The sequence below is a fragment of the Homarus americanus genome, unplaced genomic scaffold (assembly GCF_018991925.1).
Source record: "Homarus americanus isolate GMGI-L3 unplaced genomic scaffold, GMGI_Hamer_2.0 scaffold52806, whole genome shotgun sequence".
NCBI classification, from domain to species: Eukaryota; Metazoa; Arthropoda; class Malacostraca; order Decapoda; family Nephropidae; genus Homarus; species Homarus americanus.
Genome location: NW_024720773.1, coordinates 9,793,655 through 9,808,458, shown reverse-complemented (window position 1 = coordinate 9,808,458; position 14,804 = coordinate 9,793,655). Strand labels below are relative to the sequence as shown.

Genomic DNA, 14,804 nt, shown 5'->3' with positions numbered 1-14,804 from the left:
AAGTTGTGTCTTGGTTACTCATGTATTATAATATTTCATCTAACATGATACATGTAAATATTAACATTACCATAAAAAATAACATTAACTATTAATAATAAATATTATTATGAATCATTAACACACACACACACACACACACATATATATATATATATATATATATATATATATATATATATATATATATATATATATATATATATATATATATATATATATATATATATATATATATATTATGAAGGAAAAAAGCACACTCGATAACTTCTGTGCAATTCCTCACAGTTCTTCACGTATATTCTGGGAATGTCAATGGCATTTTGCCAGCTACGACTCCTGTCAAATTCGTATCAAGTGAGTCGGAGTGACTGATGAAGCTGCTGCCTCTGATTTGAAATGTATTTCTATATATAATTGCACATTTTTACTGTAACTCACAAGAGATTAAATACTTAAGTTGCGTATCTCTGTCTTTTGGAAACCGATGAAAATGAAAATGTGGATGTGTATCCTTTCTCCTTTTGCAAATAACGCAGGGACGCGATCTACCCGGCATGTTGAACTGTGCGTCCGTAAGTCTTGGCTACAGTGTTGCCAGTGTGAAAAATAAAAACGTATCCACAAAAGAACTAACAAAGTAAAAACGTATCCATAATCTTCTAAAAAGTATCCAGAAAGTATCCACATTTTCTTAAATAAAATGACGAATTCCTTAGTATCTGAAAGTTTGTATCTGTCAAATTTGAGGTCTGGGTCCGGCCCTAACCACCATAGTCTTCTTTTCGATCACTGCTGCAGCTGTTATAGTGCTGGTGTGTCGAGGGGCCCGGGAAGGAGCATGACGTGGTTTACAAAGCCTACAGAGATCACAGTATTGGTACAGTTTGGTGGCCCTGGAAGAAGCATTATCTGGTTATTTATGAACGCTCTACGGCAATACTACCATTTAGGGACCGGGAAGGAGCATTATATACTTGTTTATAAGAGCTACAAATATCACACAATTGCTACGTTTTTCACGACTACGAAATCAGCATTATATATTTTTCTTTATAAACACATTATCAATCACTGCATTAAAGTACTTTTCAGTGTATTACATATCTGAATTATTTTGTGCTTCACTTAAGAAAAACATATTTAGAGGCTTAATGTCAATCAGGAGGAAATCGATGCTCATTTGTTCATATGTACTGAGAGAGTATTCGAAGCTTTATGATATGGATAGGGGATGTGATCCTAATTTTGTTTTCTTTAACCTCTAAACGTTTTTAGAATCCAACTACTCAGAGGGGCTTGTAAAGGGAGAGAGAGAGAGAGAGAGAGAGAGAGAGATAATCACTTCATGCTTTGATCACTCTATACATTCATCACGACATAGATATTAACACTACCTAGCGAGTGGTCAGACTGAGACACCTGTCAATACTCTTACTCGATAGCTTTAGCAGGTGCGGATAGGTGTAAATCCAGATCCCATTAACAGCTGCGTCAAATCCTGTGAGACGGGGGAGGAGGCTAGGTTTACAGAATGTGTACAGAACTTCATTTATGCAACTGTAACAGATGTTTAATGTCAGCAAGGCTCTATGTGTGTGTATACAGATGTGACAGATGATCAATAGACCTTAAAATCCAGACAGATTAAACACACCTACACACACCCTTAATACAATGATGTTTTAGCTATCTGCTCGACAACCACAGGAAGTAACATCATGAGGAACAACCCGAAGGAGACGACGGGGTAGGAGGCGAAGGCAGCGTTGCAGTAGTCGTGGTCGTCACACACGCAGACCTTCCTTGTGTGTGTGCCGACTCGTTGCTCCCAGCACCCAGAACTCTTGACGGTCGGGTCGTCTGCATTGGTATGGTCAGCCAGACTGCCACAGAAGAGGGAGTAGTTTGCCAATCGATCTGGTTGAGGGAGAGTGGGGTGGTGAGAGTGGGAGGAGGGTAAGTGAGGGGTGGTGAGTGGGGTGGTGAGAGTGGGAGGAGGGTGAGGGGTGGTGAGAGTGGTGAGAGGGTGAGTGGAGGGGTGGTGAGGTGGGGGGTGAGTGAGGGTGAGGTGGTGAGAGTGGGAGGAGGGGTGAGGTGGTGGTGAGTGGGAGGTGAGTGAGAGTGGGAGGAGGGTGAGGGGTGGTGAGAGTGGGAGGAGGGTAAGTGAGGGGTGGTGAGTGGGGGTAGTGAGAGTGGGAGGAGGGTGAGGGGTGGTGAGAGTGGGAGGAGGGTAAGTCAGGGGTGGTGAGAGTGATAAGAGGTCTGAGAGTAGGGTGGTAAGAGGGGAGAGAGGAGTGAGTGAGAGGGAGAGGGCTTAAAGGCTTGAAAATATAAGACAAACCAGGTAAATCTGTTTCTATTTTACCTCACAGAGATTAACTTTATTTATATTTTTTGCTGTGAAGAAATTAAGGGTCAACCATTCTTATTTTCTTTCCTCTTATTGGCTGTATATTCTAAGTAACTAAAATACAAAATATATTTGACATAAACGGAAATAATTTAGAGTATAACTGTCTTTGATACAGATATATATAATAAAAACGATATAACAGCAATTAAATAAAAAAAATATCAATATTATTATATGGTATTAAACTAAGGCGTATACCCACTATGGAAGCTGTAGGATAACTGAGTTTGACGTGTCACGGTTCACAGTTAATGATAAGTTAGTAAATTATGTTATGATAAAAAACGACGTTTGATAATATAAAAAAATATATATTTTACGATAAACACGAACTGGCAGTTATATTTACCTGTAGTGACGTAACGCCGGCCTCACAAAATGTCTCCACCCTTTTCCAGCAGATTATATTTTTCAATTAAATTTGTAAAAAGTGGTTGGTGTTTCATTATTTTTATTCCAACGAGGAAATACATTATTTATATAAGCGTAGAGTAGTGGTGGGCGACACTTAGAGAAACTCTCTCTCTCTCTCTCTCTCTCTCTCCACTTGTGTTTTAAAGTTATTGAATAAAAAGATTGGTCAGATTTTGAAATAAGTAAAAAAAAATACACTTCAGTAATGTTAATTTCTTTGTATATTCGTGTTCATCTGTATACATATTTATCTATTGATATAAATTTATTATTATTATTATTATTATTATTATTATTATTATTATTATTATTATTATTATTATTATTATTATTATTATTATTATAATTATTATTATTATTATTATTTTTATTATTATTATTATTATTATCATTATTATTATTATTATTATTATTATTATTATTATTATTATTATTATTATTATTATTATTATTATTATTATTTTGTAGGTGTATAAATGTCGCTTTTGATGTTAAAATAATAATTTTTAGGTTTTTTATTATTCACCATCAACATCGTACCAGCCATTACTCACTATCAACATCGCACCAGCTGTTACTCACCATTAACATTCAATTCAAAATTCCATTCAACATCGTACAAGCCGTTACTCACCATTAACATCGTACCAGGAGTAGCTGATGCACTTCTTGTCCTTCTCATTACACTTAAAGTCAGGACACACGTTCTTGGTGCAGTACAACTCCAGGGCCGTGATGTTAGGGGGGTTGTAGTAGGGAACTGAGGGGGGGCGGGAGAGGAAATATCTGTTGATTAAGCAAACTAAACAAAATAATCACTTAGGATAACTTGTGTAGACCCTGGTAGACCCTGCTGCCATATGGCATAAAAAAAATCGTGACCAAGTCCCAGGTTGTTGATCTGACTTTCTGCCTCATTTACACAATTGCAGGGTCTCAATTGTTTCTCTTACTTTGACAACACAACATACATATATCGTACTGTAAGAAAAAATAAACAATTAGGATGACTTCTGTAAACAAGACAATCAAGTTGACTTATACAGATTGAGAGAGGAAAGTGAGCTATCTTACTTAGAAAGACAATAAAGTGAGCTATATTACTTAGAGAGAGAGAGAAGTGAGCTATTTTACTTAGAGAGAGACAGTAAAGTGAGCTATCTTACCTGTGTACACCAGAGGGTAGAGACAAGGGATAGGTTTATTGTTGTCGTCCAGTTTCTTTTCATCACAGTCCAGAGACGTGTTGGTGCCGGGCCAGGTGAAGTTATAACAGTGTCTTGTGACTGTTGGGGAGACGAGAACAGGTGTTGATGAGGTGAGAACAGGTGTTAATGAGGTGAGAACAGGTGTTGATGAGGTGAGAACAGGTGTTGATGAGGTGAGAACAGGTGTTGATGAGGTGAGAACAGGTGTTGATGAGGTGAGAACAGGTGTTGATGAGAGGTGAGAACAGGTGTTAATGAGGGGGTGAGAAACAGGTGTTGATGAGGTGAGAACAGGAAGCTGGGATGAGGTGAGAACAGGTGTTGATGAGGTGAGAACAGGTGTTGATGAGGTGAGAACAGGTGTTGATGAGGTGAGAACAGGTGTTAATGAGGTGAGAACAGGTGTTGATGAGGTGAGAACATGTGTTGATGAGGTGACAACAGGTGTTGATGAGGTGAGAACAGGTGTTGATGAGGTGAGAACAGGTGTTGGTGAGGTGAGGATTGGTGTTGATGAAGGTGAGAACAGGTGTTGATGAGGTGAGAACAGGTGTTGATGAGGTGAGACAGGTGTTAATGAGGTGACAACAGGTGTTGATGAGGTGAGAACAGGTGTTAATGAGGTGAGAACAGGGGTTAATGAGGTGAGAACAGGTGTTGATGGGTGAGAACAGGTGTTGATGAGGTGAGAACAGGTGTTAATGAGGTGAGAACAGGTGTTGATGAGGTGAGAACAGGTGTTGATGGAGGTGAGAACAGGTGTTGATGGGGTGAGAACAGGTGTTGATGAGGTGAGAACAGGTGTTATGAGGTGACAACAGGTGTTGATGAGGTGAGAACAGGTGTTAATGGGGTGAGAACAGGGTTAATGAGGTGAGAACAGGTGTTGAGGGTGAGAACAGGTGTTGATGAGGTGAGAACAGGTGTTAATGAGGTGAGAACAGGTGTTGATGAGGGTGAGAACAGGTGTTGATGAGGTGAGAACAGGTGTTGATGAGGTGAGAACAGGTGTTGATGAGGGTGAGAACAGGTGTTAATGGGGTGACAACAGGTGTTGATGGGGTGAGAACAGGTGTTAATGGGGTGAGAAAGGTGTTGATGAGGTGAGAACAGGTGTTGATGAGGTGAGAACAGGTGTTGATGAGGGTGAGAACAGGTGTTAATGAGGTGAGAACAGGTGTTGATGAGGTGAGAACAGGTGTTGATGGGGTGAGAACAGGTGTTGATGAGGTGAGAACAGGTGTTAATGAGGTGACAACAGGTGTTGATGGTGAGAACAGGTGTTAATGAGGTGAGAACAGGTGTTGATGAGGTGAGAACAGGTGTTGATGAGGTGAGAACAGGTGTTGATGAGGTGAGAACAGGTGTTAATGGGGTGAGAACAGGTGTTGATGAGGTGAGAACAGGAGTTGATGAGGTGAGAACAGGTGTTGATGGGGTGAGAACAGGTGTTGATGAGGTGAGAACAGGTGTTGATGAGGTGAGAACAGGTGTTAATGAGGTGAGAACAGGTGTTGATGAGGTGAACAGGTGTTGATGAGGTGAGAACAGGTGTTAATGAGGTGAGAACAGGTGTTGATGAGATGACAACAGGTGTTGATGGGGTGACAACAGGTGTTGATGAGGTGAGAACAGGTGTTGATGAGGTGAGAACAGGTGTTGATGAACAGGTGTTGATGAGGTGAGAACAGGTGTTGATGAGGTGAGAACAGGTGTTAATGAGGTGAGAACAGGTGTTGATGAGGTGAGAACATGTGTTGATGAGGTGACAACAGGTGTTGATGAGGTGAGAACAGGTGTTGATGAGGTGAGAACAGGTGTTGGTGAGGATTGATGTTAGGTTAGGTTATGTTAGGTTAGGTTATGTTTGGTTAGGTTATGTTAGGTTAGGTTAGGTTAGGTTAGGTTAGACTAAGATATGTGATATATTTTAACAGGATTGCTAATAATTAGGTTAGATTAGATTTGCATACAATCAATTAGTTTAGATTAGATATAGCCAATCCTAACCTAACCTAACTTAACTTAACCTAACCTAATCATCGAACTAACGTGTTATCTAAAATTAAACACCTAACCTAACCAAACCTAACCTAACCAAACACCTAACCTAACCAAATATAACCTAACCTAACCAAACACTAACCTAACCAAAACATAACCTAACCTAACTAACCTAACCAAACATAACCTAACCTAACCTAACCAAAACACACCCCTAACCTAACAAACACATAACCTAACCTAACCTAACCTAACCAAACACACCCCTAACCTTAACCAAACCTAACCTAGATACATCTCTTTCAGTATATTATTCAACAATATTAAAATTTCTCTCTCTCTCTCTCTCCCTCTGATTGACTGACTCCTTCCCAACCATTACTGAGAGTGACTGTAACACACACACACACACACACACACACACACACACACACACACACACACACACACACACACACACACACACACACACACACACACACACACACACACACACACACACACACACACACACACACACACACACACACACACACACACACACACACACACACACACACACACACACACAGGTTGTACATTGTATAGTGAAGAGAGTTGGTAGAAGATGTTAGAATATTTCCTTCCTTCCTTCCTTCCTTTTCCTTCCTTCCCTTCTGTCCTTCCTTCCTTCCTCCTTCTGTCCTTCCTTCCTTCCCTTCTGTCCTTCCTTCCTTCCCTCCTTCTGTCCTTCCTTCCTTCCCTCCTTCCTTCCTTTCCTTCCTTCCCTTCTGTCCTTCCTTCCTTCCTTCCTTCTGTCCTTCCTTCCTTCCTTCTTTCCTTCTGTCTTCCTTCCTTCCTTCCTTCCTTCCTTCCTTCCTTCCTTCCTCACCTCTTTTCTCTTCCTTCCTTCTGTCCTTCCTCCTTCCTTCCCTCACCCCTCTTTCTCTTCCTTCCTTCCTTCTTTCCCTTCGTTTGCCTCTCCTCCGTCACCTCTCCTTCTATTCCCTCTTTTCATCCCTCCATACCTCCTTATCCCTCCATCCCTCCCCTCCACTTCCCTTGTCACTCCAAATCCCAACACGGGTAAAAACAGGAGAGAGGGAGAGGTGGGAAAGGAAGGAAAGAAGGGAGGAGGAGGGAAGGAGGAGGAGGGGAGGGAGGGAGAGGAAGGGAAAGGAGGAGGAAGAAGGGAGGGAGGGGAGAAGGAGGGAGGGAAGAGAGGAGAGAGAGGAGGAGGAAGAAGGAAGAGGAGGGAGGGAGGAGGGAGGGAGGAGGAGGAGGGGGGAGGGGAGGAGGGAGAGGGAGGAAGAGGAGGAGGAGGAGGAGGAGGGAGGGGGAGGAGGAGGGAGAGGGGAGGAGAGAGGAGGGAGGAGGAAGAGAGGGAGGGAGGAGGGAGAGAGGAGGAGGGAGGGGAGGAGGAAGGAGGAGGAGGAGGGAGGGGAAGGAGGGAGGAGGGAGAGAGGGAGGGGGGAAGGAGGGAGAGAGGGAAGGAGGGAGGGGGAAGGAGGGAGGGAGGTGGGGAGAGAGGGAGGGGAAGGAGGGAGAGAGAGGGAGGAGAGAGGGAGGGAGGGGGCTCAAGGAAGGCGTAACTCAACACAGACGTAAACAAACCACCCCTCTAACACCTCTCAACACGACCCTTACGTACAAGTGATATAAGGGCTAAACTCTCACCAGCACTTTGTTTGTGGGTTGTTACTTCCTACCACACGTGATTCTCATTAAGGGAAAGAAATGAAGGAAGGAGGAGGGTAAAATTATCCCCCTAAGGCCCTCTGTAAACACACTTATTGTTAGGGAGCTTCTTTCGTTAGGTAGTGTCTGTACTTACTCCTACACCCTACGCTCTATTCCTTCCTTCCTTCCTTTCCTTCCTTCCTTCCTTTCCTTTCTTCCTTCCTTTCTTTCCTTCCTTCCTTTCTTTCCTTCCTTCCTTCCTTTCCTTCCTTCCTTCCTTCCTTCCTTCCTTCCTTCCTTCCTTCCTTCCTTTCCTTCCTTCCTTCCTTCCTTCCTTTCATTCCTTCCTTCCTTCCTTCCTTCCTTTTCCTTTCTTCGTCCTTTCTTTCCTTCCCTTCCTTTCCTTCCTTCCTTCCTTCCTTCCTTCCTTCCTTCCTTTCTTTTCTTCCTTTCTTTCCTTCCTTCCTTCCTTCCTTCTTTCCTTACTTCCTTCCTTCCTTCACTATCTCTACTCCTTTATTGTATTGTATTTCTCTGTTGTTTTTGTTTATGACGTCATAGTAAGATTTTTTTGTCACATGTTTAGCATACCATTGGTTCCTATTGCATGACGTCATCGACTATCACGTCTCTCATTGGCCAGTTACACAGTGAAGGGGGGGATGATGAGGGGGGGGAGGGGGTGATATAATGACTCGGGGAGAATAAGAAAATTGGATAAGGGAGAAAATGAGTGAGAGAGAGGGAGAGACAAAAATGAGGGAGTGGATAAAGGAAATAGGAGGAGGAGAAAAGGAGGGAATGAGGAGACAGAAAGTAAAGAGAGAGAGTTAAGCCGTAGAGTACACTAATATTAAGATAGTTCTCATTCACGGGAGGCGGCGGGGATTCCTTCCTAGCCAGGTATTTCACCAGATATTAAGAAGGCGACCAGGTGTGTGTGTGTGTGTGTGTGTGTGTGTGGATAGAATCAGATATTAAGCTTTTGTTTTTACGAGATTAGATTCCACTCTGCTTCAACTCTCTCTCTCTCTCTCTCTCTCTCTCAGATATAACACCCAAAACACATGACACTCACAGCCTATCTTAACTACACTACCTTTGTTATCGTTATCTAAGTAATAAGTTCTCGAAGCTGTTATCTACGACACTGCTTCTCTTCCTCCCACAAATTGATCACTTGTCGTAGCATGTCTTATGTGGCCCCAAAGATCCCAATACTCAAAGATTCCTACGTCACTAACTGATTCACTTTACTTACGACACTGTGTTAAGTCTCTCAAATGTTCGTAAGTGAAAAATTTTCTTTATCTGAAGACGTTAAATCGTAACTAACTGATTCACTTAAGTTACGACACAATGTTAAATTCTCAAAAGCTCTTAAGTTAATTTTTTCTCTATACTTGAAGACGTGAGAAACAATTTAACTCGTTCATGTTAAATTCAGCATAATAAACAGTGGATTAACATGGCGTCGAAACTTGCTAGAGACTATATAGTAATTATTGACGTTATTTTAGTTTATGTTAAGGTTAAAATAATTCAACAAAGGAATTTATTTTATAATAGGGGTGACAAGAAACCTTTCTGTGATGTTGCGTTACCTAGCTCTATGAATGCTCGTGTTGGCGGTGAAGGACTTACGTGTAAACTGATAGATAGATTCCTTTACTCACCATCAGCGAAGGTCATAGGCGACATCAGAAGAATTACATACATCGTCGCCAGGCAGAAGATCGCCACACTGGGCAGTCGCAGATTCATGACGAGTGAAGTACCTTAGGGCGATCTCCTTCACTAGTCTCCTATGGCTCAACACCTTGTCTGGCCTCCTAGACAAGGGTTATTGTCCTCCCAGTGTGAAGAAATTCTCTACGTCTCCTCCTTTTTCCTCACAGCACAGCCCAGCCCAGCACAGCCCAGTTCTATAGCTAACACAGCCCAGCACAGCACAGGTACACAACTAACTGTATATACCTGTGTGTGTGTGTGTGTGTGTGTATGTGCAGGTATGTGTCTGATTAGATTACCCTCGTGAGATAAGCTAAGATAACGGAGTGTACTGATAACTAGTGTGTTATCGTTGTGTCATAGTTAAGTTATCTTAAAGCTTAACACCTTAACATACATACATACATACGCGCACATGAAAATATGCATATACACAAGCACGCACATATACAACCACGCACACACACACACACACACACACACACACACATTAAAACTAATATTAAGTGTTTCATAACCCACACGAAAGCAATAACGAGGTAACCACAAGACAAATTAGGTTGAAAATCCTTGCCAGTAAGAGTATTAATTCGACCTTATATCCTGTGGCTGAAATTTCAAGATAAATTTAATCTGTTACCTTAATTCTCCGATGAACTCGACAGTGATAAAGTAACGAATGACGTCATGAGAGTTACCTGTTAGCTAATCAACTCACACCTGTCAACTAATTGGACCTGTAGACTAATTAACCTGTGTATTGATATTTTTAGATATTTTTATAGGTATTGTCGATAGATAGAGAGATAGATAGATAGATATTATTAACCCATGACTCGAAATATTTTTGTGACGTTACTCATATGGTTAGATTAGATTATTACTAGGTTAGGCTAAGTTAATCTAGGTTAGGTTATGCTAGGATAGGTTAGGTTATTCTTCAGGTAAGATAAGATAAGGTTGTGCGAATCTTGATTTAATCCCAAGTATGGTGTTATGTGTTGGGTGTTAGCTCTTGTGAAGCGACTGTGGTGCCCCTTTAGTGCCGCCTGGCTGAGGAAGCGACAACCACTCCTCCTCCTCCCTTTGTCCTTCCCACACCGATAAAATATGACAGGTGTAGATCGCTGCTCAAGAGTGCCGCCAGAAACGACACTAACGCGATATACCTCGTTTGTGAGTAGTTCTGACCCCTGTTCGTCCGTCATCTTGTTCCCTAGTACGTGTTTACATCGCCTGGAAGATCAAATTCCATTATTTTCTCTTGTGTCAATGACGTGTAGAGTGAAAGGCGCGTGTTTTGTTATTCCATGCACCTTGGCGGCGGCGGCTGTGGTGTGCATATATAGTGCATTTTTCAGGCCTGGGAGCGACCGCGGGTTCAGTCGCTTACCTACACGCCTCCACGCACCCCCGGCAGCTAGTGTCTTACACCTCCCTCGCCCACCCACCACCCACAACAAGTTCACATCACACAGGACATATTCGCTGCTGCCGATATTCACGTCAGTCTCTAGTAGTAAAAAGTGAATATATTATCTTATCTCCTTACACGTTTGGGAATAGTGAGTTCAGAGAGAAGAAAAAAAAAAAACGCGTGAGATGTGTAGCCTGTCCATGTGTGAGAATATTTTAAAAGATTCGTTTGTGAATATTTCTCTCCTTAAATAAAGATAATTTAACTGATTCAATTAAGTGACCGAATATAAGGAAAGGCAGTTCAATAAGGACTAATTTAACTAAGTCTGCTATACCCACCTGTTTCTTCACACCCATAACTACGACACGCACAAAAAAAAACCAAATATTATGTAAATCTCTGCAGACTGTGTTGAGTGACAGTGTCCTCGCTGAACTGAGAACACGTTTATATTAAATAACACTTGACTGGCTTTAGTTCACAAACATCTAGAAAATTGGTGATCTCTCTCTTGACTGTGACTGAGGGAGTGAGCTGTGAGTAGGTAGTATATAACGGGGAATTATTATTATTATTATTATTATTATTTTAGTGTGTCTCATAAATATGTAATTATTTTTGTGTTATTTTCCCCTGATCATTAAACTGTGATGACTTGTTAACAGGTGTATGTGTGTGTATATTATCGCCTTCAAGTCATTCATAATTAATGTTGATGAAAACAATAACTATTATGTGGAGACAGAACATATAAATTATTCAGTTCTAAATCCTGTCTAGTGTTTAAATAACCTCTGAAAAATAATAAAATGATAGTTAGTATATATTACAGTACACGGATATTACAAGGAAATATTATATGTATGTTTATTTATCTTCAGTGTGACAAGTGAAAAAAAAATATAGGAATACGGACAAAAAATTACCTTCGTGAATGACATAATTTATCTACCTGTGTTCTGGGTGACTGCAATTGATTAATAACATCCTGTGGTCTAAACACGTGTAACAAATCAACTCAGTGTATGTTGAATAAGGCCTAAGTTCCCCTGGCAGCATAATATTCCCCCAGGCCAGTGAACAATGAGAGAGAGAGAGAGGCCAGCTACTCATTTCACACTACCGTAAATAATTCATCCCTTGAGCCGCCCGCATTCGAGTCCACACCTGAACACCTCTTTAATACAACAGTGATGCATAAGCAGTATTGAACTCTTTCCGCTCTTTTTACGATTAATATTAGTATTCTAAAAATAAACTCTTCTTGAAATAGAGTTAATCATCAGTATAATTCTACAAATAGATACTATTCTCACACCTTCGTTCAGTGTTGGAGTGTCGCTGTATACAGAAGCTTCTACATTGGCTTAAGTTGTTTTATCTAAATATGGATCTCAATAAATATAATAAATCAAATATAAAATCATATTTATTTTATATAATATAGAGTTAAAATTGATGTAAACCGTTTAAAAATATAATTAAGTTACTTTGTTAATTAAAAGTGTTTTAGCACAACTACGCAGCCCTTCGAACACAGTCTAACTCAGAGGTGTAAGGTACAGCTAACATGAGACACTTGTTAATCATTCTATAAACTATAACTTTCTAGAACTAATTTTTATTTTAGATTGATTAGATATTGATAATAAATCTTCAAAATCGATAAATATCCCTGAATATGGAAGAAAACACTTAAAAAAAAAATTCCCCTTATGTCGAACGCAACTTTGTTATTGCTGAGCCTGAGAATCAAACCCCAAGTGAGTGCTCAAGGTTGTATCAATTTACGTCCTCCTAGTGGTGTAGAGGCAGGGGAGGCCGCTACACTGAGGTCAGGAGTGAGAGTAGGTCTGAGGGGGGTATAGAGAATAACTAGTAAGTAATGAGGAAGTGGAGGTAAATCACTGACCTAAATGCCATGGAGGAATGATCAAGTGGTTTAGTGGATGCTTGTGCTTGTGGCCCAATACACCCCCTGCTCTCTCTCTACTGTCTCTCCCCTACTTGAGAATGACGAGGTGTGGGCGGATGGTTGGCCCTGGGACGAACACAGCTTACTAAACACTTAAATCTGTTGGAAGTGGTTGAAATTCTGAATTCACATGAGGTTGATGGGGCCGAGTTGTTGGGAGGGAACTGGTGTAGTAGTGGCTATAGTCGTGGTCTGTATAGGAAGAAGACATTTAAACTATTGAATGGATTTGTATCTTTTAATTGGACTCGAAATTAGACCTAGGTTGGGTGTGGATTACTCAATTCAGTTGCTCTTTGAAGCCTTGAGCCATCTGAACTGTGACATACCTATGGTTTCAACATGTCCATACAGCAAATGTTAATATTGGATCTGAACACTGAACTGTTACGTGTATTCCTTACCAGTGGGGTAGTTGTCCAGGTGTTGTGTTGACATTTAAACAGTGTTCAGTTTTTCTTAAGCCTCCAGGTACTGTATATGTTGTCCCCAGTGACTTGAGTTATTTTTCTTGGTATTTATTTTGTTTTCCAAATGAACATATTGGCTTGAACTGATAAAACTCGAGAAATACCTATTATATTGTGGCATCAAGCATCCTTATTGGCTGTTATATCAAAAACAACAAGCACTGGCAAACACACACTTATATTGGCACTGTGCTTTCAGAGTTTACTTATGTTATAGATATAATTAAGACTCTGGCAACTGGTAAAGTATCAGCTTTTTGGAAATGTGATCAGAGCTGCCCGGAAACTTGTGCACACTCCACCGAGCCAACTCTTGTTTATTATAAAGTGCGTTATGTGTGTGTGAAAGAGGCAGGAAATGAGAGCAACTCTAAGGGACGATGACCAAATCAGAGGTTAAGTTAGGTTTGAAAATCACAAGTTCACGACAGAGTAGAGAACGGTTCAGCTCAGATAGTTATTGTCTGTTATATTCTCCAACCAGCTAGGAGCAAGTCAATGCTAATATCAGCTCAGATTCGTAGCCAAATTGTAAACTTTTTGAAAGAGCTCAGATAGACAGCATGAGAACTTAACCTAACCCAATGTAGATCTGAATTCAAGTTGTTACAATTATATGCAGTGTTAGTACACTGTATCCCCCTCAACCCCCATTAACACTTGGACTGTCAGACTCTCTTTCGACTTTAATTGTCCAGTTTTGTCTTTTGTGATTATAGAATGATTGAGTCAAATAATAATAATAGTTTTAAGACATACGGTCATGGATATTGATGCTTTGGATAGGAATGATAATTGATTGTAGGAAACATTCTTTATCCGACACCAACCCCAAAACTTCTGTAGCTACTTGATGGCAGAATATTTTTTTATTGTCTCAGTGATAGAGTTATGGATCTACTTGTAAATTTTGGCTTTTTTTATATTTTAGGATTATCAGGTCAGTATTTTTGGTTTTGTTTGTCTCAAGTTAGTTTTGGCTGGATGTCGGAAAGGAGTCTTCCAAGTTGCCAACAGTTACACAGTGTAGTTCAAAATAATTGTTGGGTTATTGGTTTTAATAGATTTTTGGCTTTTGCGACAATAGTTTTCCACCAGTTAGTTCGTTATCCCGAGGGTTTACTGTATTTTACCTCAAGTGGTATTTGATAGAAGGTAGATGGTGCTGTATGGTACATCATAAGAGCAACTGAGCTATGGGAATGTGAGTCTGCTTATTCTTCAGTATTGGTGACAAGTTTATGCAGACAAAAGTATAGTGAGTGCTAGTTAATTTTGAGAGCCCTGACTATAGGAATACAGTATAAAGAATTTGTGTCCATTTAGTATAGGTTATTCATGGGGATTATTGACTAAGCTTTTATAAGAGTTTAATGTATGCAGTAGGTAAGGATTTATTAGCTTGTTAAGGCTTTCTTTTTTAAATTTGGTTCATCACTTTACTTCATTTATTTACTACCTGTGTGATTTTTAATAACTTGTTAATTAGTTTATTAATATGTTTTTG

General features: G+C 40.4%; 2 protein-coding genes across 12 annotated transcripts in view; one reads left to right on the top strand and one right to left on the bottom strand.

Annotated features, from left to right (window-relative positions):
- Positions 1-232: 232 nt before the first annotated feature.
- Positions 233-9,690, bottom strand: LOC121861054. Its single transcript, XM_042358573.1, has 4 exons — positions 9,378-9,690; positions 3,997-4,116; positions 3,465-3,590; positions 233-1,920 (listed from the first exon to the last, which is right to left on the bottom strand). The coding sequence occupies exons 1-4, from the start codon at positions 9,463-9,465 to the stop codon at positions 1,670-1,672; spliced, it is 585 nt and encodes a 194-aa protein (XP_042214507.1). The 5' UTR covers positions 9,466-9,690; the 3' UTR covers positions 233-1,669.
- Positions 9,691-10,536: 846 nt separating this feature from the next.
- Positions 10,537-14,804, top strand: part of LOC121861053 (beta-1-syntrophin-like) — a 31,560-nt gene continuing 27,292 nt past the window's right edge. The window contains exon 1 of one of the 11 annotated variants that reach the window (XM_042358571.1): positions 10,537-10,608. The gene's annotated coding sequence lies outside the window, so the exon portion shown is untranslated. The other 10 variants (XM_042358568.1, XM_042358561.1, XM_042358572.1 and 7 more) reach the window with 10 other exon arrangements.